General features: G+C 42.3%; 2 protein-coding genes across 9 annotated transcripts; one reads left to right on the top strand and one right to left on the bottom strand.

The window, feature by feature from the left end:
- Positions 1 to 1,183: 1,183 nt before the first annotated feature.
- Positions 1,184 to 17,483, bottom strand: REXO5 (RNA exonuclease 5). 8 transcript variants are annotated; one of them, XM_075165146.1, is made up of 21 exons: positions 17,089 to 17,166; positions 15,977 to 16,106; positions 15,765 to 15,891; positions 15,324 to 15,445; positions 14,301 to 14,427; positions 13,347 to 13,431; positions 11,889 to 12,038; positions 11,649 to 11,737; positions 10,696 to 10,811; positions 9,733 to 9,871; positions 9,081 to 9,175; positions 8,147 to 8,249; positions 7,398 to 7,534; positions 6,976 to 7,084; positions 6,529 to 6,639; positions 6,269 to 6,406; positions 5,663 to 5,755; positions 4,934 to 5,153; positions 4,242 to 4,435; positions 3,514 to 3,623; positions 1,184 to 1,404 (listed from the first exon to the last, which is right to left on the bottom strand). In XM_075165146.1, exons 3-21 carry the CDS (start codon positions 15,816 to 15,818, stop codon positions 1,335 to 1,337), a joined length of 2,262 nt encoding a protein of 753 aa, XP_075021247.1. In that variant the 5' UTR covers positions 15,819 to 15,891; positions 15,977 to 16,106; positions 17,089 to 17,166; the 3' UTR covers positions 1,184 to 1,334. The 8 variants fall into 8 exon arrangements, 6 of the variants coding, with proteins under 6 accessions (XP_075021247.1, XP_075021245.1, XP_075021246.1 ...); XR_012676103.1 differs by lacking the exons at positions 15,765 to 15,891; positions 15,977 to 16,106 and adding an exon at positions 17,414 to 17,476 and having other exon boundaries at positions 1,184 to 2,643; positions 3,164 to 3,623; positions 17,089 to 17,211; XM_075165144.1 differs by lacking the exons at positions 15,765 to 15,891; positions 15,977 to 16,106 and adding an exon at positions 17,414 to 17,483 and having other exon boundaries at positions 17,089 to 17,211.
- A 145-nt stretch (positions 17,484 to 17,628) lies between these two features.
- ERI2 (ERI1 exoribonuclease family member 2) lies at positions 17,629 to 23,314 on the top strand. The gene is made up of 8 exons (XM_075166048.1): positions 17,629 to 17,651; positions 17,837 to 17,976; positions 18,291 to 18,418; positions 18,568 to 18,724; positions 19,276 to 19,376; positions 20,492 to 20,573; positions 21,223 to 21,311; positions 21,508 to 23,314. Exons 1-8 carry the CDS (start codon positions 17,629 to 17,631, stop codon positions 22,849 to 22,851), a joined length of 2,064 nt encoding a protein of 687 aa, XP_075022149.1. The 3' UTR covers positions 22,852 to 23,314.
- Positions 23,315 to 23,347: the final 33 nt, after the last annotated feature.

The following is a 23,347-nucleotide window of genomic DNA, read 5'->3' as shown; positions in this document are numbered from 1 at the left end:
ACCTTTTTGAAAGAAAAAACCTGGCTGCGTTCATCTTGCTTAATAATAGATTTCATTCCAGGAGTTTTGGAGGCTTTAAATTTAGGTATGAACGACACCGACGTGAGCATCTACCATCCGCTCACTAGTGCTGCCTCCGGGCTAGTGCTGCAGTTGCCTTTCTCTCCTTTGCCTTTATTTTTGCCTGCTCCTCCACTTCCCCAACTTCTACTCCATAAGCTGCTCTTAGGTCAAGAGCCCAGTGAAATGAACTTGGGGTTGGAAAGTAGGAGGGTGTAAATATTCCATCAATCAGCTGTATTTAATAATTTCTGGAATAATAACTATTTCAGCTTCATCTCAGCCTATTCTAATTCGTATCAAGAAATCCTTCGTCTCACGTTCAAACCTTGTAACAAACATTTCCTTTTAATTTTTCTTTTTTTTTTTGAGTGCCGAAAGCTCTCCTAGGCATCCTCGTGCTTGGAAATTCAGTAAGTTAACAGGAGATGCACAAGCAGCCTTTATTTTAGGTGGCAATGGCTGCAAAGCACAGGACTGAAGCTGTCAGGTTGCAAATCACCTCATCCTACTGCTGGTAGTGCACTGAGTCTTACTACAACTCTGCGCTTCCAGCTCCCTGCTGAAAGCGATGATGTGTGAAGTTCGCACAGACGTGTGCTTTCCTTAAAATGGCCCTTGCCCCTTCCACAGCCACACTGCAACTTCTCTTTTTTCTTCCTTTTTGTGTGTGAGGGGTGGGGGGTGGTCAGGGAGGGAGGAGAAAGTGGAGACTGTCCAAGAAGTATGAATCACCAATTCCTCCTTTCCATGGACTAAGTACAGTACTTTCCCGGAAAGGAGGCAGCGACTCTGCTTCAGAGCTGGCACAGCACATTTCCAGAAATCCACACAATTCCCGAGAACAGCTTTTAACCGCTGAACGCTGCTGCAGGTACTACATTAACTTGGCTTGCTGGTGTATGGCCTGCAGTGTTTCAGTGAAGACAACCCAGCTGGCACCTCAGTCTGCGGCAATGAACGACTTGCCGAGTTACATCTCACAGGCCAGCACTGACGGGCTTTTGTGCCACACTCCGCCTGCTTTGCCCCCAGCTCCTCCTAAGCACGCGCCTAGCTCACCCACTGCCAAGGAAAACCGCCACAGCAAGAAGGGTTAATGGAAAAGGTTTTGTGCTTTAAGATGTTTTGAATAGGTTTTATTTTTAGACTTTGTAAAAGATACAGAGTGAAAGCCTATTGTTCTTATGGTAAGAGATCTTTACAAAGACATCAATATTTAAAGTAATTAAAAATATCTTAACAAAAGACTTTTTGCTTAAAAACTTGGCAGTTTAACAAGCACTCCTCCCTCCGTCATCTTTTATTCCCATCAGACCAAGGCCAGATTGTGATCCATGCATGCTGCAACATAAACAAGAGGTGTGTTATTTCTGTTCGGGGTAGCCTTGATGCACATAAGCTTGCTGGTCTAGCAGTGAGAAGCCTGCAACCCTCGGGGTCAGCAGATTGAAAAACTGATTTTTTTCCCCCCACCCAACAATTACTTGGCATTCTTTTTAATCAAGAAACCGCCTCTGGACTGTCAGTCTTCTGGGAAACTAATACAGGAACCTCACTTGGCGAGAAACCTCTTCCAAGCCTGGGACGGAGCTCCCTTCCAACGCACTCAGCAGCCTGAGAGAGACGTGAGCCCAGGCTCTGTGGGCTTCTGCAGGCTCCTTGTGGATGCAAACTCCAGCATCCACCTGTCCTGCTGTCCCTCGGCGATGTGAGGTAACAGGCAAGCTTGTGCTAAGTGAGGCTAGTTTAGATGGCCCTTGAACAGTAAATTTGGACCTGCTGAGCCCAGTGAATCTGCTGCAGAAGACACGTGGTGTGGATGGTAACGCCACAGCCACCCTCCTCAAACCTTTCCAGTGGGTCTGACAGGGTAGTATGCAAAATAACTGAGGTGACGCAGCGGTGTAGAAAAGAGGCAACCGATCGCTCAGAAATGAAAATGCTGACTCAGTTATAGCCCAGAAGAAAGCAGCAGATGATCAAAGGACCACGTGCACCTCTGAACTGCCGCAGAGGTGAGCCCTCAGTTCAGGCCTCCCCCCATGACTGACTGAAACTGTGGCAGTATTTGATGCTGAGCTTGTGCAAGAAACTATCTACACACGGCTACGTGCAATCAGCACTTCTCTAATGAGGTAGGAATTGCTGCTGTCTCATTTTGTATGCTATTATTCTTTGGTGTGTGTGGGAAAACAGCTTAATGATCTTTACTTAAGAACACAAATTATTTAAAAAAAAAAAATCTGAAATTTCTTTTATTCTTTTTAAAAAACCTTATTAGAAACTGAACAATTCGAGCAGATCATGCCAAGAGCAGCCCTTGGCATGCAACCTTGCTCAAATGGTTTGTCACTGGCATTAAGCCTAAATATACTCTTGGCTTGGGGATGCATCTCCCTTCTAGGGACACTGGTGCAGAGGATCATACGGATAATGATCCTTTTCAGGAAGCTTTACAACTAAGAGAGGGGAACCTGGCCTGGCTGCCGAGCCAGGCAGAAGAGATGCTGCCGAGCAGCTCTGTCTCCCTGCTTCTATTTCAGGGCATGTCTTCTGTCTCCACAAGGAAGGGTACCCCTGCTGTTGAAGGGAAAGGGAAGAAAAGCAAGGGTAGATGTGACCTTTATTGGACTGAACAGTGACACAGTGAGAGAACAGAAAGAAGACTGTTGAAATAAGTATGTACTCAGTAAACTAGGGCCTTGCCTGGGAAAGATTTAACCTTTCTGTTTAATAATTAAGCAGCGAATGACTGTGGCAGTTCAGGCCCCAGGGTCTGAAAGGCAGGAAGCCCACCCCATCTGGAAGCATCCCTGATATTAGCGCTGAAGCCCAATTCAACTCTAGGACTTGCCCCTTCCTATGACTTAAGGACTTGGTGAAAGTGTTCTTTTTTTTTTTCCAATCATGTCCCTCACGTAAGAATGGGCATGAACCACCTCCTTCTCCAGCTATGGCTGAAGCACCTACAGCAGGGTACCACAAGACAGCTGGTAGGTCGTTTCAAAAAAACAAACAAACAAAACCCCACCAAAACCACCCAAAAAACTGGCTGCTGTGGAAACTCTGCTTGATTCCCTCACGGGCACATAAAACTTACCTTGCTGTGAATAGGGATGAAACATCCAACAGGGGAAGGTAGGTGAACTGAGAATACCTGTATAATTAATCAACACTGTGTACTTCAGCCTTCCTAATCTGGACCATCAGCTACATAAGCGGTTTCAGCACTTGTGCTTGTTCTGGATCAGGCATGGCTTATGGGCAGAACCTACTGTTCAGGTTTTATTGGCCTAACATGAAAGTCTGACTGAATAAGTACAACAGCTTCTTCAGGCCTTCTCTCAGGCTTTCACTCCCTTGTGCAGGGTTTTAATTGTTAATAGATTAATATAAAAATATTTGGCTATGTATTTTCCTTGGCTCTTTGCAAAATAGGTGGCAAGTTACCTGTTTACTCCAGGAAAGAGAACAACACACAGGGTGTTATTCTGCAGACTTCTATAAAGCTTTTTGATATGCTGGTCTAACTTCTTCACCTTTTTCCTTAGATCCTGCTCCTGCATAACAGAATATAAGTATTAAAACCCCCAATTCATCTGCAGATCTGTAGCAATGACACTTAAAAGTGCATGTGGCAAGACTGACCCTCGGGCAGTGTCAGGGTGAGGACAGCAGTGATTCTGTTATGGCTGGCAGTTGGCAGTGCAATGGCTCAGCAGCAGGGAGAACCACATGCCCTACTCAAATGGCACTACAGCTTCCTCCAGTAAAAATGAGAGCTGGAACTAGAGCTGTTCTTTCCTGTAGGGCTACACAACTAGTCATTTCTCCCTCTGGCGCCCATACCACTTGCTAGGCCTGTACATTGCTCTGACTGCTGTCAAATGGTAGGCTTTCCTGTGTAGCATCACTCACTGCCCTGAGCAGCTATGCTGGTTTGTTTTTTTTTTTAAGGTATCAGTATCCTGCAAACATCACATTATCTCACGTGATATTAACTCTCCAAACTGCCCTGTAGGAACTGATCCTTGGCAGCCTCTCTGCTGCTCCAGCACAAGGAGACCCTTCTGTTACATGCAGCTCCGCACCTACGCTGCTCAAAGTTATCACTCCCAGTTCCCAGGGCAGTACCTCCTCACTAACTGCAACAAACATCAGCACAGTCTTAAACTCACAGAGTCAGACAGTTGCTCCATTTTCGCATATAAGATGTTTCCTCCTTGCTTCCCATTGCTGTGATTCATTTGCCAAATCCATCTCCAGAGGTGACCCGAAGCAAGAGCGTTCCTACTTCTTAGTTTGCTGCCCTTCACGGTCCATCCATTTATAACTTCAAGGGCATCCACAGCACTTTGTGATTTCTGGAATTCTGAAACACAAAGAGAAGGGGAACATGCTTTGGCAGTGATGTTGCTGCCCTGTTCCTTTGCACCTGTAGGGCAGGGCTAAAGGTGTGGAGTAGGAGGGAGATGAGAAACTGCAATCACTGCAGCAAGCAGATCCTTGTCTTGCTACAGGTAAACATCAGACTGTAGAAATGCCAGTTAACTGCAACAGCACTCATCCAGTTGTTCTCCTCACCTCTTACTTGTCTGTGTGAAGTTGCACAGTACTGAAGCCAATGAATTATCCTGGAACTTTTCTAAGTAAAGATCATCTTTTCTTAAGCAGGGTTTTTTTTCCTTTTAAATATTTAGCTGTAACCTGCTCCTCCAAACAATACATGTTTTCACTGGCGTATTTTAAATACCATCACTTTGAGCAGACGTGGGTTGCAGTAGCGCCTGTTGTGTCTGTGCAAAGTCCCGAGGGCTGCTGAATGAGCTTATTCGAAGGAAATAAGCAGGCTGTATGTGAAGCTACTTACTGAGGAAACAGCAGTTCCTATGCTTTCCAGTCTGGAGATCCTTTGGCAGGAACAGTGTTTCCAGGTCTTTCAACTGGCTGAATTCTTCTTGCAAGTCTGTCTCTGTTAATGACTTCTTTAGACCCGCCACATAAATCACACTTTCGTTTTCTACATCCAGTTCTAGTTCCTTTATCAAAACATCACAGTCCAGCATAGCTGCAGTGACAGGTCTCTGAACCTGGGGTGGAGTCCGCAGGAACAAACACAGCGCATCAGCCCAAGCAGCTCTGTGTTCTGAGCTTCTATTTTAAATTATTTTCTCCCATTACCAGCAGTTGACGATCTATTTTCCCTCCCTTGAAAGGCTAACTTAATTAGTCATGAAAAGGGAAGAGAGATCATGTTTGTAATGCAGAAACACCATAAAATTAAGAACCCCATACTTTGTATATGGCATTTTAAAATGCTGTTACTTGTCTCTTCCTTTTAAAGCTGCAGCTGGAGGTCAGAATGCTTTCTAACCCCCTGCTGCTCATAGGCAGAAAGGAAAAAAGAGGGCTATAACTATTTCCTTTCTGCTAGTGGCCCTAAATTGTCCAGGGCCACTGGACAATCTCTACCAGGGAGATGGTAACAGCACAACCAGCCAGCATTGCCCATCTGCTGTGAGCAGATGTCAAAAGAGACATATTGGATGCTGTTCCTGTGCTCAATATAATTTAGGCTTTTGCTGTTTGCGTTGTTTACCTTAATGCAGGATCCTGCTACCTCAGCTCCATTTAGGCTTTCCACAGCAAGCTGGGCAGCTTCCAGCACTTCGTATTGGATACAGACATAGGGCTTGAAACAGAATGAAAAGATACTTCAGGCTTATCAATAAGACACATTAGACCTCCCTTTTTAAAAGTCAGGTCTCAATAAAGTTGTGTTTTCTTTTAAAAATATATAAATAGAATATAAAAAGGTTTGGGGGCAATACATGTAACACTCCATATACTGTAGCTGTTAAAAACAACCTTCAATTAGCTCGTCAATTAGCAACAACCTTTTTTTTCGGCCATTAAAGGCCTTAGCATATCAGTTCTCTCGAGAGGGACAAAAATCATCTCAGCTTCTCCAATGCTCAAAGTCCTCTAGCTTGAACAGCACAGTTAAGCCACATGAGCTGTGTTTATTCTTGTCATTGTGTAGAGCAGCTTTTAGATACCCTGAATTGCTGTAGCTGACGACTAAACCACCAGAAAAAAAACCCAGAGTAACTGGTATTTCAGTGGTTCTAAGACGTATCTTTCCAAGAGATTACTCGGGCCTTCCATGCCTGTCAGCAAGCTTAATGCTTTGAGCGCTCCTCACCTGGTACGTTTCAGTTACCACTGTAAGAGATTGGATTGGTCCACACCTCCCAAATTCTTTTTTCACAGACTTCAGGCAAAAGCTTTCTTCAAAAGGACCTGCGTAAATTGTCAGCATGTCAGTCAGCTTGCTTCTCACCTGTAGAACACAGATTAGAGAAGGAACTTCACAAAGCAATGGAACTAACTACTTGGTGTCCCCAGATAAATAACGTCTCTTTCCAAGCTCAGCAATGAAGACTATTCTCAAAAAAATAGTACCTTTTCACAAAGTCCAGCAAGAAGGTGAGATGTAATGTACTCTGGACCCAAACTGAACTGAATGATACTGAATGTGGACAAGGGAACATCTTCTAAGGCTCTCTGAAGAATCTGGAGGGAAAAGAGCGTACAAGGCTCAAAGAGGTACAAGACAATTGCAAAGGATCAGAAACAAAGCTATCGAACTTAATTCCCAACTTTAATTTTCATTATTGTCCAAGGAAGCCCTCAGGCAGAAATTCTTCTTTAGTGAGTCATGAGAGGATGTAGAGGATCAAAGCTTATTTCCGAAATGTTAAAATGCATTGAGGTAACCCGGTATTAACACTATTGCTAACAGTACTGTCAGTCAGCTTTTTAAAATAGGACTCATCTACCCACCGCCAGAACAAGAACTTTGAACTACTTTGATGCTTGCTTAGACCCACCCACTCTAAGTCCATTCACCTGTTTGTTTGAAGTGCTCAGGTTACTCTGACACCGGCCAGAAGAATCTAGTTCCTGTCTGCCCAAAAGGAGGGGTTTTTGGCCAGTCACCTGCAAGCAGTCTAAAAAACTAGCAGAGAGAAGCAAGCTGTGAATCACAGTACTTATCAATATGGTCAATTAAAAGCTTTTAAGAAGTGCTTGTCAGAGAAAAATGATACAGTTCATTAAGAAATCTGAAAGAATATTCTTGTCCTCAACATCAAAAGCAGCCCAGAAAATGCTTTGTGAAATTTAAGATGTAACTTCTGAAAGTTTTTCAGTGCTATGCTACAATTATTTGTGTCTCTGAAGATCCTGATGGCTTCTGAAAAACATAACGTACTTCTTTGATTTTACTGAGGATTCAACTGAAGGAAAAACATATTTGAGAATCTTATTACCATGGCTGGGATAAATGTGGAAGCTCATTCAACTGTTTCTGGACCCTACATCCTTGTGGCTGTAACGCAGCTTTGTTCTGTGAGACCTCAGCCAGTTTTTCAGTTGTCAGAAGCATCTCCAAGTTTAGTTCTGCTACCTTGGGGAAGGAAAAAGATTAGTAGTTGGCTTTCATCTCAGCTAATTGTAGCTAACCCAAAAGCATGTGCTTTCTCTATGAGTCACCGAGGCACACTCCACTGTAGTGAAGAAACACAGGCATTCATTTCCTGCCTTATTATTTTCTGTTGTCATTTTCAAACATGCAGCACTCCCAGCATCAACCAGCAATCAATCATCTCCAAAAAAGTTCTCTCAGAAATCAACGACACAAGCAAGAGACTCAAAGCCAGCTGAATCAATACCACAACATACAAGGTCTCTCACTTCTTTCATCTGGAAAAATGACAGGCATTCCTGTAGGCTGGAAGTGTCTCAATCCTTCTTTACCCAATGCCCCTCTTCCAGATCAGCAGAAATTATGATTCACGTCAGTGTTTGAGTACTGAAACATTGGTAATGCTTCAAGTTATTAAGATACCTGGATATATGCTGAAAGTAACAAGCTGTCAAAATTGAGGCCTCTATCACAGCTCCATTTTCTCTTTTAAATCAACAAGAGGATGGGCAGGAATGTGTTTTTTTTTTCCTTCATAAGCACAACTTGTACATTCTGCGATTAAGGACAGAAATCTTAATTAGATATAGCTACCTTTGCTGGTCCTTGCTCAATAAAGAATTGAGCTAATTCCAATGCAGCTCTAGCATCTTCTGCAGGATCATGCCCAAGCTTCTGTTCACACTGAATCTCCTTCCTAGGGCATCAAAATTAGGTGTACAGGCAGGTTATCTGTTTTTCCACACTGATCAACATCCTGTCTTTTCTAAACTGGGTCCTTTTCGGGGAAAATAGCTTTCCCCTCTCCAAAAAGGATTTCAGTTCTGTGCAGCAGCGTTCTTGTGAAATATTCCCAAAAGTTGCTGCAAGAAATGTTTTTGCAATGTTGAGCAAAACACTGTTTACCAGGTTTGACAGAAGCAGTGCTAATACTTGGTACTCTGATGCATGACTATTTTTAATTTTACTTCTTCCTTGACCAATGACCCAACTCACAATTTGCACACAGACAGGGAGGCAACCTCCAACTCAGTGAAGTTTGGCGCTGCAGAGTATTAATATTCACTATGTGAACGGTGAGAACTGTATCGCTATGACACACTATCCAGTGGTAGCTACACACTGAGGAATATGATTTAAGTCAGTAAATCACACTTTCATACATTAGCCTTCCTTTCTTGCTAACTGCAACAGATCTCATTTGTGTGAGCCAGTGTCTTTGTTGCTCTACAATTCAATACACTGGTACTGCTACAGACCTGCAGAAAAGCTAGTTTTGCAAGGACTCAAATCTGGTTGGGTCACAGCGTCCCTGCTTGCTCAAAGACAAGCCAATTCATTATGCTGCCTGATGTTTCAAGCAGGCAGTAAATTCTTCTTTACCATGTCTATTTGCACAGCCTGCTCCTTTCTTTTGAATTTTAGTGGAAAAAAAAAATTCTGATGCTACTAGTGGAAGAGCAAGACCCTATGACTCCCCCCATAACAGTTTCTAATATTTCCCATGACAATACAGTAATAATCTTACCCTAAAACAGCTTTGGCTAGAAATTTTAGCTTAAATCTTCGACCTTCATTTCTGGCAAAAAGCAATGAAGTATCAATAACACTGGGGTGGATCATCTAGAGGAGAGAAAACATCACCAGTTTAATTTAAGAACAGCAGTCAGATAGAATTGGGTAGTAACTCCATTGTTATCTGTGCCCCTGCCTTTTCGTTTCAATTGCCAGTTTCTGACTGATAGATAATTGGTCCACAACAAGAGAGCAGATGGGAATAATGAAACAAGCCCAAGTCTCCTTTCTAACACTCTATTGGGAAGATCTAGATTGGGTTAGAAAGATTAATTATGATTCAAGCATTTTAGGTTGGTTAAATTAAATATAGGAAAGGCTTCAGTTCTTCCCATGACAGCTATCAAAAGCACCTGACTGAAGCAGAGAGGTAAAGCTTCTGTATCTATGTCTGGACAGACTCCACCCTTCCTTTTCGGTTCTGACAGCCCCTTGCAAGTTTTATAGATGTAAGGAGAGTCTCTCTCTTTTAAATCCTTACAGACATAAGGCTATTCATAATAAAAAGCAATTAACAAGTGTTCACTAATAAAAAGAGGAATTGTTTAGAGTTTCTGAAATGAGTATCACAGGGTTGGGAAAAATACTCTTAAAGGCATACTCACTTCCAAAGCCTGAAGATCAGCATTTAGGGAATGACCCACCAATACTGCATCATGGGGAAGCATCTTTTTTAGTCTGGTTTGGATGTCTGGCAGTCTTGTTTTCACTGGAAGAAGCATTTTCTTTGTGATTCCTGAGAATCTTCAAAACAAAAGTTGGATGAGGTAAAAGCAACACATTAGCAACAGCGCGTACTGGAGAGTATTGCAAGCAGGGCATGTAAAATGTGAACTCGGTGTAACTAATGACAGAATGCTATTTACTGCTTTCTGTTCCAACAAAAGAGGATATACTGCAGGTCTATTAAACTGCTATGAGTGCTACCACATGTTTCAAAAGTTTCTCTCTCTCAAGTATAACTTATTCTTAAGTGATGCAGTTCTTAGCATCAGATAGCACAGGTAAGGAAATACTGCAAGACTGATGGTGGAAGATGCTTCCAAGTAACCTGAGAGGATTGGCACGTCACCTCCTGGATAAAGCCAGGCAAAGTTTTGGAGAAGACAAGGCTTGAGATTTGCCTACTTTTGTTATAATCCTGAGCCCAGCCCTAGAGATGCGTGAAAGCTGATAACCTGCTCTATTCATTTTTTACAGATGAGCAAACTTAGCTATGGAGCAGAAAGACACAGACTGCAGTCCTGTACTCTTACCCTGTATCCTATTTTATAGCCAGCAGAAAAGAGTAACTTGTACTGTGTATCATTAATCTGTAACAGAACCTTTCCTAGAACACTGCAGAATGATAATGCTTCTGCCTAGCCACACGGGCACTATCTAGCACAGTGTATACATAATGGTGGTTATCCTAATCACATAGCAAGAACTGTATTCTTAACACTGAGTAAAATGCAGTAGACATCTGTGCAAACCAAAGCCTTCTGAAAGGTCCTGCGTAACAAGTTTAATTTGAAAGGGTTGCAGCTCTTAAAGACAAAGAGATAAGAAACTTATGTGCAAGTCACCTGGTGCGGTAGTTCACTACTGTGCTTTCAGGTTTGACTAGTTCATTCAAGAGGCATTGACCCTGTGCATCCACCAAAGAGACACGAGTGACTTCATTCCCTTTTGCAGTCAGGCACTGTCAGGAAGAAGCAGGCGCAGTTGTTGAATCAGCATGATGCTGCCACTCAAAAACCTTAGCTAACATCTGCTTTGGCTGCCGCCAGCATCACTAGTAAGGAGTTACTCAACTTAGAGATCTACCACTCATAGCTAGTTGTTTTATACTGTAGCGTGCTTCATTTTAATTGTTAAATGCCCACGGGAAGCACAGCAAACACACAGGCAAGCACAACACAAAGAAAACCATTATTAAGGAGTGCTGTTTTCACAGAATCAGTCTGTGCTCTGCGCTGCAGAGCTGTCACTGAGAGCACCTTCCCCAGAGAAGATGTACAATTTAAAAGCCGAGCCCGGCTTGTATCGTTAGTTACTCAATGCTGATGCCAAATAGGCATCTCTGCAAAGTCAAAACTGCACTAAAGGAGGAATCTTCACCCCAGCATGCGGCCAGAAGAACTGTGATGGCTGAAGGAAAGACGTGTGATAGGGAAGTATCTTTCCTTTCCCAAACCTTGGGGAGGGCTGGGAGGAGGAATTCCACAGTTGTCTCAGGGGTTACTGCAGCATTGCTAATGGACCTGGCAGATCCAGCTGCTGCTCTGACAGGCAACGCAGAACCGAGCTCTCTGCTGCACTGCTCAAGATAATATTTCTGTCTTGTCCCCAGAACCGCTTCCTGAGTCCTTCCACGGCTGCATTAGCAGTGGTACCATCAATGAAGGGACTGGCAGCATATATTAACATATCAGAAGTGGTTTAGCAAATACACAGGGTGCTTGGCTCACTTTGGAATAGCTGGTAGGAGTTCGGTTGCTTGACTACATTTTGTAAGGCCACACACATTTATTTTTACCATTTCACAATCCAGACCAAAGAGAGGGCTGCTGTCCGTCCTCTGCTGATCACACTCTGTATATATATAGCCCTTACATCCAGGGGAGCCTAGAATGAAAAGACACCCGTGAATAAGAAACAGACCTCTCTCTTCTAAAACTCATCACATAGCTTATATGACCAAACATATCATTAACTGTCAAAATTAAAAAAAACAAAACAAAACAAACCAACCAAACAAAAGCCCTCAAAAACTGACCTTTTATGGGGTAGTCATTTTTCTTCTGCTCTTCTAAAGTTAGAGTATAGCTAGTAAGGCCTCGTTTTTTTTCTCCGTATTTCCGGATGATGGGATCACATTGCAAGTCTGAGCTTTTAGGAATACATTCACTGCTAGTGGAAGTCAAACCTGTAAAATACAGGAGTATCTGTCAAGCTCAGATAGCACTCCCTACCTGCAGTCAGTTTTCTGCATTAGTATACACACTAAGAGGCTACACCATTTCAAAGGAACAATAAACTGGAGATATAGATAGACAGACAGACAGTCAGTCTATCTCTCTCTCTCCAGTTTTTTAATGTATATATCTCCAGTTTATATCTCATGTTGTGTGTATATATATACACACACAATATACATTATATATACATAATTATATATACACAATACTATATATAATGTATATAGCGTATATACTATATATATAAAATATACTTGATATTCAGGATACTTGAATCTTCTCAATTCAGCTACTGACACTGCTGACTGATTCAGAAGCAAGTCACATCACAAGTCTCTGTCTCACATTCCTTTCAGAAATAGAGAGAACAAACTTGCCTCGTAAGCATGACAACATAATCACCTGTTACTTCATGTAAGTTGTAAAAGAAGTTCTCTTTTTTTTGCTACCTTCTCTGTGAAATTCTCTCCCGTAAGTGTTATCAGGAGACAACATGGTCTAAGTATGGCTCACAAAGAAGCAAGCACTGAACTGACACCAGAATCCACAGCTGTATAAAGTTAAATTATCCTGTAGGTGATTCTCTGCAGATTGCACTTAAAAGAAAAATATACCTGACATCTCAGATCTGTGACTGTGCAGTAGGTTTACAGTCAGGATGCTAGAGGACTTTGTCAATACATTGAAAGTAACAGCTGTTCATTCTCCCATTTAGGACTTGAACTCAAGATTCTTTGTTACACTTCTAAAAATTTCAGTGAAGTTCGCATTGTAGTCTCTTGCAGGTTTTGTACAAGCCTGTTGGATTACAATCACCTCTATAAAGGGTGTAAAAATAGGAAATCAGTTGTCAACACACCCGTCCTTTACCTTGATTTGCTGCTCAGTATAACAAAGAAAACTAGGAAGAAATGAGTAACTACTTAGCTTGAATCTAATTTATATCTCTGTACCTTCTATTAATACAACTTAGAATAAAATAATCACAGAATGGGTAACAAAGCGTCAGAATTTTGGATTAAACATGTTAAAAACTTTCTCTCTGCTTTTTGCATTTACTTGTGACAATAAGCCCAACAGAGAGTTACTGAACTAGTTAGGGTAACTAGTCCCATGGTTTAAGCCATTGTACGTTTTCCTTTGTAAACAAGTTTACCATAGCAGCATGCTGGGATTGCACAGGATGCAAAGTCATAAATTACTGTTGAAAGTGAATCACTGTGATTGAAGAGATGATGCAAAACCAAGCAAGATACCTTGTGCAGTGTTTTGAGGTTTCAGGTTTGCTCCTTCTCCGTACAGGCTGGCTAGGAAGTTAGCGGAAGGTGTTAATGTGAATCTCTGAAAAAAAGAGATGTGTTAGAGGCTTTGAAACAGAGGCAGAAATATCAAGCAAATGAGATGTTTCCTGATCCCCAAACTAGCCAAATTTAGAGGAGGATGGATAAAGAAATAGTGGAAACGTTTGATGTTTTCCCAAGGAAGAAAAAAACCCAGCACAAACCAAACCTGTTTTAATGACAGATGATATAGGATTCTTTGTACTAAGGGACAGATTTGCCTTGCCTGATATGATCAAGAAGGCAAATCTCAAGACTTTCTTTGATAGAAACTAAAGCACGTTCCAGACTTTCCAGTTAAGTTGTGATTTGCATTTGCTGCAGTTCAGGGAGAATTCTCTAGAAGTCTGAATCTAAGTGCTTCTTTCTTTCTTCCTTCAAAAATGTTGCTTGTAACTCAGGAAATTAAAATAATTCTTTTACTAATCTTTTTGGGAAATGGGAGAAATCTAACATAAAGTGCAAATAGTAAAAGTGAGATTTTTCAACCAGTGGGAATAGCATAACTCTAGTAAGAGTCTCCTTACTCACTCAGAGTAAATTCCAAATTAACCGAGATATTTTTAATCTCATTGGCATCCTGAAGATGCGGGAAGCATAATAGTCAGAGGACTGAAACATCAATACATGTTTCACCTGGTAAGGCTTTAAAGACATGTCTTGAAAACCTGTTTCTAATATCAAAGCCTTGGCCTTTGTTCTGAGCTGACAATGGCTACAAATAGACTCTCTCATTAGCTTGCTTTGAGAGGCAAAGATGGCCACTTCCTATTGGAAAAGGCAGTAATTTCACTGCAGTGATTAATCCTTGGGACATGGTTTCAGGAGTGGAAGAAGTTTAGAAGACAGCAACACAGTCTGGGGACTTACATGCCGGAACACTTTTCTGAGGTGTTTGAACTGCAAATAGAATTTGTAGAAATGGAGTTGGCTCATTTCTTGTAGAACAATAACCACAACCCCAGCCAGGTGGCTTTGGTGATAAATACGGCACCAGCTGCAGTTAAAAAAAAAAATTAAAAAAAAAAAAAATCAAAGCAAAACAATTACCAAGCACTCTTAAAAACAAACTTGGAACCAGCCCAGCTTTTAAGTCAGTGAATGGCAAAGTGCCAAATGACTTCAATGAGAAGAGGCTTTATAGCTTATCTCAAACAGCCACATATTCCTGGAAGCAACATAATACGGGAGACAGAGAAAGAATGAGCTATAGCAAAATTTTGCTGCAGTACCATTTCAAGACATTTATACCTCATTTACATGCACCAGAATGTGAATACACGAGTCACTTCAGCTGTAGTGATGCATTCTAGTGAATTAATGCATCAAAAAAAGTTTCACAAAATCATTTTCTATTCACTACTAAAAATCTAAAGTGGGATCATTTTTGCTTTGCATTTCATTTCAAGATTCATTACATTTCACCATATTTTTGCCGTCTGAGATTATATACCCTCCTCAGCCTTTCCCTTCCATTGCTGAGAAGTTGCCCTGAAAAAGGGCAAAGTGATTAAAATGTTTTTCCCAAGACACTCTAGACCACTGTTTCAATTATATCTGATACGAAACCTGTTAATATTTTTTGCGTTGTGTTAATATTTTTAACATGGTATTTTGTTTCTCAGTGTGTGAAGCTTCTTCTGTTCCACAAAATTGTTTAGTTTTTGGTAACTGCATGAAATAAAACTATGAAATGGTAGAATTTTTGTCAGAAGAGGAATTCTGGTCTCTGGCCAAGTCTAACAACAACTGTATCTACATATACAGACTGTCATTATGGTAACTGTGTTGCAAGGATTCCAAAACCAGCATGGCCAATATGCCTTTAGGTATGTTTTCACAACACGTGAGGACACAAGACAGGGTTGACTCCTGAATACGGATGTGTTATACCTGGGTTGTGTTGCATTGTGGCATCTTCCCAAAGCTGCATACTTTAACAACTCATACAGCTGGTCATGGCTGATTTCGCAGTCCTCACCAAATAAAGCTGCTGACAAGCGAGATGACTTTTCCTGCAAAAAGGGAAATGCTAGTAAAGAAAGGTTTTATGTAATCGCACAAGTTCATGGAAAATGAAGTGAAAGATAAAAGGAAACTATTTACCATTTGGATACAATCAACTACATTTAAAATAACTCTTCCACTCATTATGGGCAAAGGTTTCCTTTCAGATCACACTTTAATATTAAATAAACATTTCAGTAACCCAGGTACTCTAACTTCAAAGATATATTTAATAAAGATTAATGTAAGTAGATGTACGTAGTAAGGAGACTTAAAGTTATTTGATTTGCAAACACAATGTTCTGCTCTCTCAACCCATTCACCCACTTGCTGCTGTAGAGTTTTGGGCATTAATACAAGTGTTACATGTAGCCACTTCATGTAAGGTTTTGCTGAAAAGCATTTACTTCATTTACATTACATGGTCTGTTTTGGCAGATGGGTTTGCTGACCCCTGCAGGGAAAAAAATGTTTCAGTAAAATCCAAGGAAACTGCAGGAAAAAAGCATCGAGTAGATGAGATGGAATGGAGACTGTACCTCATGGTTCAACACAACAGTTCTTTAAGCCTAAATGCACAAATCCTCCTAAGAGCTAATCAGCAAGTAAATGCATGATTTTGGAGACCTCTGCTGACTGTACGGCCTGTTCCAATGGAGCTCCTTTGATCTGTAAAGATTTTAAAGATGCTTTTTTTTTTATGTGATGAAAAGACATCACAGCATACGGGGAAAAGAAAAAAGACCATAGAACACTACAGAATGTCAAATCCCACAGGATAAACAACCACAAGAAGTTGTGTTTTCCCCACCACGCTAACAAGCCTTGGGCTCATTAACTTTGACAGAGCCTGCCCACGTGGGATTAAGCTGGTGCACTTTTAAAGCCATTTGTCATTGGGTAAGAAAGCTAAACAGAGGTGACAACCTTTGAGGTTCAAGTGGATAAGAATCATCTGGTAATAATAACACAGGGTGGTGTAATTGCTAGTCCCTCATCTCTCACGCTAAGTTAGACAAATAAGTAATGACACCGTTGTTTTCAATACAGCCTAATTAGGGCTTTGCAAAAAACCCCCAACCAAACAGCAGAAGTTTCATTTCACCAAGCAAAGGCTGCCTGCCAACCACAGGAATTTCAGTCTCTGATCAGGTACAAATAAGACTGACCTCACAGGTCAGACGCGCTTACTCTTGTCCCATCCTGGGCACCAAGTAAGCTGTAACCTGGGTGAGTGAGGTGTTACCATGAGGTTGAAACTTTGGGTTGATTTGCATCCTTGGGGTGTGAGCGTGCTGAGCAGACACAAGGCTCCTTTCAAGATCTACGTTGTTTAGGAAAAAATGATACTGGAGAATGTATGTATTTCTTGACAAAATTCCTTAAATGTGAATGCCTAACACTCAAAACGAGTTCATTTCCGTGTTTCTTGGAGCAGAAACTAAGCCATTACCTGTAGGTCTTACCTGTAGCCAACCCTCTAGCTAGGCTGCCAGTAAAACGCGGTTTTGCCGAGTTTCCAGCACGCCGGCGTGTGATGCGATAGACCTACCAAAACGGTGGCGCAAGAGAGCGGCACCGCACAGCCGCAGGCCCGCGGCGATCTCCTCACAACCCCGCGGACGGGCGCCGGCAGCGCTCTGCCGCTCACCTCAGGGCCCCGGCCGCCGCCATCCGCCTTCCGCCTCTTCCGACCTGCCTGCCGCTCCCCCGCGTCCTCACCGGCTCCGGCGGGCCTTTTGCACCCGTTTACGCAGAGAGCTTTCGCCATGGCCTAGACGAAAGCAGCGCGGGGTCAGGGCGGCGCGGGGCGATGCCGCCACGGCCCCTCGCAGCGGGGTGACGGCCCGGGCCAGGCCCCAGCGCCTGCCCACCGCCGGGGCTCCCCGGGCAGCATCGGGAGGGGGGGCCGCCCCCCGGCCACCCCCTCCTCCTCCCCCCGTCCCCCGAGGAGGGACCTCGGCCGCGGATCCCACCTCAGCCACGCCGGGCTCTCCGGGCACCGGGGAGCACGCCGTCTCGGCACGCGGCTACCTGCGCCTGCCTGCGGGCAAGGCCAGAGCAGCCGATCCGCCGACAGCGCGGATGGGGGCGGGGCCGCTGCCGCCGGCGGGAGGTTTGAAATGGCCGCCGCGGCGCCGGGGCGGCTGCGGGGTGGTCGCTGCCCGCCCGCCCGGTGCTGAGGGCGGGGATGGCCACCAAGCGCCTGGCCAGGTGCGGGCCGCGGGGCCGGGCGCTGGGGGATCGCTCCCCCTGAAGGGGTCGGGGGGGTGGTGGCGTCCGGGCGGGCGAGGCCCTGAAGGGGGCCGGGGCGTCCGCCCGTCCCAGGCGCGGAGGGGCAGGGGGAGGGCGGGCCCCCTCAGCGCGGGGGATGCTGAGGCGGTGCCCGCGCTCCGCAGGCAGCTGGGGCTGGCGCGGAGCAGCGCGCGGGCGCGGAGCGGCGCGCAGGCGGCGGCGGAGCAGCGCTTCGGGTACCTGATCGTCGTCGACTTCGAGGCCACGTGCTGGCGGGACGCGGGGCGGCGCGGCCCCGAGATCAGTGAGTGCGGCGGGACGGGCTGCGGGGGGCGGCCCCAGCGCCGGCGGTGCGGGAAGGCGCTCGGTGGCCGGACACCGCACAGCAGCAGCCCGGCTGGCGGGGTGCGGGGAGCAGGGGGCGGCCGGGGGTCTGGCGTTTATAGGAGGCAGGTTTGAATGTTGCGTCTTCATTACGTTACGTTTCTTCCAATTCCTGGCGTTTCAACCCCAGTTTAAAGCAAATGGAGTAATTTCTGTGAACAGCTTTAACCGTTCTGGCTTTGTGTTTTGGGTTTTGTTTGTTTGTTTGTTTTTCTCCTTTTGTTTTTGTCACAGTTGAGTTTCCAGCAGTCCTGTTAAACACTTCAACAGGAGAGATCGAATCTGAATTCCACACATATGTCCAGCCCCAGGAGCATCCTATTCTCTCTGAATTTTGTACAGAACTAACTGGCATAACACAGGTATAATTGCTATTTAGTATTATTTTACACCGTTATAATTGCTATTTACTATTTTTTTAAACATGTCTTTAAAGAGCTAAAGAGAAACAAGTCGCAAATGAATTTCAGTGCATACTAACACATACGTACTTCTTGTTCGTTTCATAAAGAATCAAGTTGATGAAGGGGTCCCTCTAAACATTTGTTTATCACAATTTTTGAAATGGATCCAAAAGGTACAAAAGGAGAAGAAAATTATATTCAGTTCAGATATTCCAAGTCATTCTACTTCAGAGGCAAAGCCATGTACCTTTGTTACTTGGACAGGTAAATAAAATTTTCATTTGCTTTTTCTGTGGAATAATACACATAAAAGTGAACATCTGGTGGTGCTAGTGAGATTGCGTCTTCACTTCTAGGGAGCCAAAATCCTGTTATTAGGTATTAAAGATGTGCAATATTGGGATAAGACTGAAAATGTGAAATCCATTGAATCCTGATGTGTTCACTACATCTTTTTCCCCAGGGTCTGACATCGTTACATTTTTGTGCTTTACATTTAGTGAACTGCATCACCATTCTTAATGTGTCTAAATGATTTAATGAGGTCTTTGAGATCTTTACCCATCATGAAGGCACTCTTTACTAACAACAGGCATTCACTTATCCTGATGTCCCATTGCAGCAACCCTAGCGCTTTTCATGTACAAAGGCTTCCTTTGCCTGCGAAGGCTGTTAGCCTATGCTTCCTGTCCAGCAGTACAGGATGCTACTAGTATGTTGATGGTATGTCCCTTTATGTAGATTTTAAGCCATGTTTATGCAAATTTTAGGCCAGTTCTTTAGTGATGGATTATTTGTGGGTTTTTTCTGTACAGACTGGGACCTGGGTGTGTGTTTGCAGTATGAGTGTAAAAGGAAGCAGCTGCGAAAACCTGACATTTTAAATTCCTGGATTGATCTCAAAGCAACATACAGGGTGAGAAGATCGATAGACATGAAACATTTATACCCATACTATCAAAGGCTAACTGTATCTGAGGTTACAAGCCAATATTGTATGTTCCAGTGACTAGAGTAACCCATTTGCTTTCTTTCCGCATTGTTATTACTCAACAAATTGCATGCCCTAGAACTGTGTGAATTTTAATAGAAATCTTAATGCTAGGAAAACAACATGGTGTTATTGTTGATAAATGAATTATAATCCTAGGAGAATTTTTTGAGCTGCCTTTCCTTTCCTGACATCTTTTGCTCTGCTTGCTTCCTAACTTCCCTGGTTTTGTGTGCTCTTATTGCTGCCTTACATTGCTGCACAGAAAATAGTCATCACCATCTGTTTAGAGGTACTTAAAGGTCTAGCATGTGCACTGTACTTGGACCAGAAAGTATGTTCTGAACAGCATGAATAATACTGAAAAATAAAAGTATATTTTATTACACAGTCTATACTGCAATAGAGTTCTAACTTGGGGGCTAAAGCACCTAAGTGTACCTTGCCCTGTGTAGTCAAGGAAACTTTCAAAGGGTGATCCAGGGGTCTACCCTTCCTCACACTAGGAGCTTAGGCTCTTAACCTAGGTAGCAGAATTAGGTCTGTAAAGATAAAGAGCGTGAATATTCTCCCTTTCTTCTGATCAAATGATATACTGGGAGTGAGTAGCAATACTCACTTTTTCTGATTTAAAAAGAATTTATACCTATGCCAAATATATTAATGCCCATGCCTTTGCAATATGCAACAGTTTAAACATCTTAAGGTATTATTTATAGTTGTATTCTTCAATGCTGCTCTGTTAAGGCCTTCATCAAGGTAAGCCATAAAGTGCAAATGAATGACTCCAGAGCTAAGACAGAACTGATGAGTTTAAGACTGGGAGAAGGGATTCATGGTTCTTTCCATTCCAATTTGTAACAGGGTAAGTCACTGACTGTCTTATGCTTATTTATCCCAACTGTAAATGAAAACACCCGACTTGCACAATTGCCTTGTGAGATTTATTATTCATAAAGTGATATTCTGAAATGGTTTTCACTTCACTATGAATAGGTTTTGAAATGCTTTATGTTAAGCACCTGCATTTTTTTCCTTAGGCCTTCTACAATAGGAAGCCTAAAGGCCTAAACGGTGCTTTGCAGGATTTGGGGATGGCTTTTGCAGGACGGGAACATTCTGGTAAGTATAATATGATGATCCTCATTTTAAAATATATATTTTTTATGAAGCTAAATAGCTACTATTTAGCTTTAGTTAGCTAAACTAAAGCAGTAGTCATTACTCTAAATAGTAACTATTATTTCCAGGTTATGCAATGTTCTGTCCTACAAAAATATCAAAACAAGAAAGGCTAGATGCTTCAAAGATTAGAGTTTGTCATTTCTAACCTCATGCTTTATTTCTGAAATCTCTCCTAGCACTATTGAGTGCATGTTCAACAAGATCAATCTCTGAATTGCTAGGGTGCAAAAGAAAAGAAGCGGAGGAAGGATAAGGAAAATTGATTTTACCAGATAGCTCTGGACAGCATATTAGTGCAAGAGAATACCAGCACAATATGAATTTTTTTACATGATTAATAAAAACAGAGCAAGGATTTTAAAAATTGTGGATATATATTCAGTTCTATGGATTGGTCCTTCAGATGTTTCAGCACAGGGAATTTTTTACTTCTGCTTCCCTTTTTTGAACTAGATAACTATGTGTCAGGGTTCTGTGAATCCCTGTCACTCATGTAAGGCTTACCTAGATGACATTTTTCCTCCAGTAAGAACTAGCCCCAGTAGTAGTTTAAAAAGAAGACATTAATATAACCATACTTTTGAAGGGTTGGATGATTCTCGGAATACTGCCCGTCTTGCTTGGAGGCTGATTTGTGATGGATGTGTGCTGAAGGTTACTAAATCTTTGGATAAGGTTAGTAACTACTTCATATCTTCCCTTCTACTTGCTTTGTTGCCTGGAATACAGATGAGGGGTGAGCTATTCAGATAATAAACCCAGCATCTTGAACAGAACATCCCTAGGCTAATACACTTATTAATTTTGTGCATTGTTTCCTAAAACTTCTGGGTATTCACTTTCCAAAATCTTTTGTTTACGGACTCCCTAGGCACATCCAAAGAGTAATTCAATTTCCAGAACACTGACTATAAACTTCACTGACAAGACTCCACTGGGAAGTAAAAGCAGACCTGAAACATCTAGAAATGGAACTTGCGAATCAAACTCTCTGGCTGAGAAAAACCACAACGGTATTGCTGGAATTAAGATAAATTCTAATGTACAAACTGAAGAACATCAGACCACTTGCATTGATTCCTCTGCAGATGTCCATGTTGTACCTAGCAGCAGCTCAAGGACTGATTTACATGCTCAAGCCCAAAGCCCTTTAGCAGCATCTACTGAGAGATTTCTTGTTCCTCTCGAACAGGCGCAGCAATCTCGCAGCACTGTGTCAACAGGCATTCGGCAAGAGTTGAACAATGGGCAACCTCTGAGTACAGCCAGATATAGCCCTCCAGTACATGGATCAGGACTGGTGCTCGTCTCCACTACCATCTCCTCAGTTAATATCTCCAATGAGGATATCAGTACTAGTTCCGATTGCTTATCTCTGTTGGCTGACTGGGAAGATGTCGCTTTAATACCAGAATCTCAATATGAACAAAATTCAGACTGTGTTCAATTCAAAGACGACTCAAGCACAGATATTTTAACAGTGTTTGAAGAGAAAACAATTTCAAAACAATCGGCTGTGATGAATTCAGATAATCAAAGTTTGGAGAAAACCGTAGTACCTGTGGAACCTCTGAAATCTATCATTTACAAAAGTCCTGACACTACTATCTATAATGTAGGAACAGTACAAAGGCAGACTTCTAATTTTTCAGCTTTTAAGTTACCATCTGCAAAGGTAAATGCTATTTCAGCACAATCAGCATTAATTGCAAATTATTCTGCTCCTTCGGAGGTTCCTAAAAGAAAGCCAACTAGTCCAAAAATGTTCCCACCAGCAAAAAAACAATCTTTTGCTATATATAAAGAGAAAACTGCATCTTTTGATCATTCCTTACCTTTAAGAAGTTCAAATTTGCCCAAATTGTCTCCTGCCGTTCTGAACTCCGCAGTCAATTTGAATCAGACTGTAAGAGCTGTGAAAAACGGAAAACCAACTCCCCCTCTGTGTAACTGCGGTCGAAGAGCTAAAAAACTGTATGTGTCAAATGCTGGTCCAAATCACGGCAAAGCATTTTTTTGTTGTCCTGTTGGCAAGCATGAAGGTAATAAGAAAGGTTGTGGATACTTCAAGTGGGAATATGCGCTTCTAAAAGAGAAATCTAATGGTCTCACCCCGAATGCAGATGCTTTGACCTCTCTTGGAACTTATGCCAGTAATGTAGGAAATTCTTCCAACAAAAAATATTTGTGTCTTAGACCCTCTATGAGAACTTGAAAATTGATAATTTTTTTTGTCTGAATCTTAAACTCAGTAAGTTGATCATGCTTAATATAATCAGGACAGTCACATGATGTCAGATATATGTTCTGAGAATGGGACAAAAATGACACTGCTTGGTTAACATAGATAAAAATGGAAATTGCTCAAGCATACTTTATGATATATTGATATTTTTGTATCTCGTTAATGAAGTGTGAGGGAACAGATAAAACTATATGAGCAGCTGTTGCTACAAATATTAAATTTCTGCTTTATCATGTATTTTAAATTCTTTACTAGTCCAGTCCTTAAAGAACATTTTAATGATACAGATTTTATTTACCCTTTTTTTCTAAATATACTTGTAATGATAACTAACTTTTAAAATTGTATTTAGAAGTTGTCGCACTTCTCAAGTGCGATTCTTGAAGGAACAGTGTTCTCTTAAAGTCTTACTGGTTTTTTAATCCTTTAAATTAAATAATTAAATAATAAAATAAATAAAGTTAAA

Source organism: Calonectris borealis, chromosome 16 (genome assembly GCF_964195595.1).
Source record: "Calonectris borealis chromosome 16, bCalBor7.hap1.2, whole genome shotgun sequence".
NCBI classification, from domain to species: Eukaryota; Metazoa; Chordata; class Aves; order Procellariiformes; family Procellariidae; genus Calonectris; species Calonectris borealis.
Note: the sequence above shows the minus strand (reverse complement) of the source record. Positions and strands in the feature narration are given on the sequence as shown.

Bases quoted from the DNA above. Each gene is read 5' to 3' on its own strand.
- REXO5 (XM_075165144.1), bottom strand. From the start codon at position 17,208: ATGGCGAAAGCTCTCTGCGTAAACGGGTGCAAAAGGCCCGCCGGAGCC. The intron at 12,039-13,346 runs GTATCTTGCTTG...TGTATTTTACAG, and splicing joins ACCTCAAAACACTGCACAAG to GTTTGACTTCCACTAGCAGT. The intron at 5,756-6,268 runs GTGAGGAGCGCT...TTCTGTTTCAAG, and splicing joins TGGTAACTGAAACGTACCAG to CCCTATGTCTGTATCCAATA.
- ERI2 (XM_075166048.1), top strand. From the start codon at position 17,629: ATGGCCACCAAGCGCCTGGCCAG. The intron at 17,977-18,290 runs GTGAGTGCGGCG...TTTTTGTCACAG, and splicing joins GCGGCGCGGCCCCGAGATCA to TTGAGTTTCCAGCAGTCCTG. The intron at 18,419-18,567 runs GTATAATTGCTA...CGTTTCATAAAG, and splicing joins AACTAACTGGCATAACACAG to AATCAAGTTGATGAAGGGGT.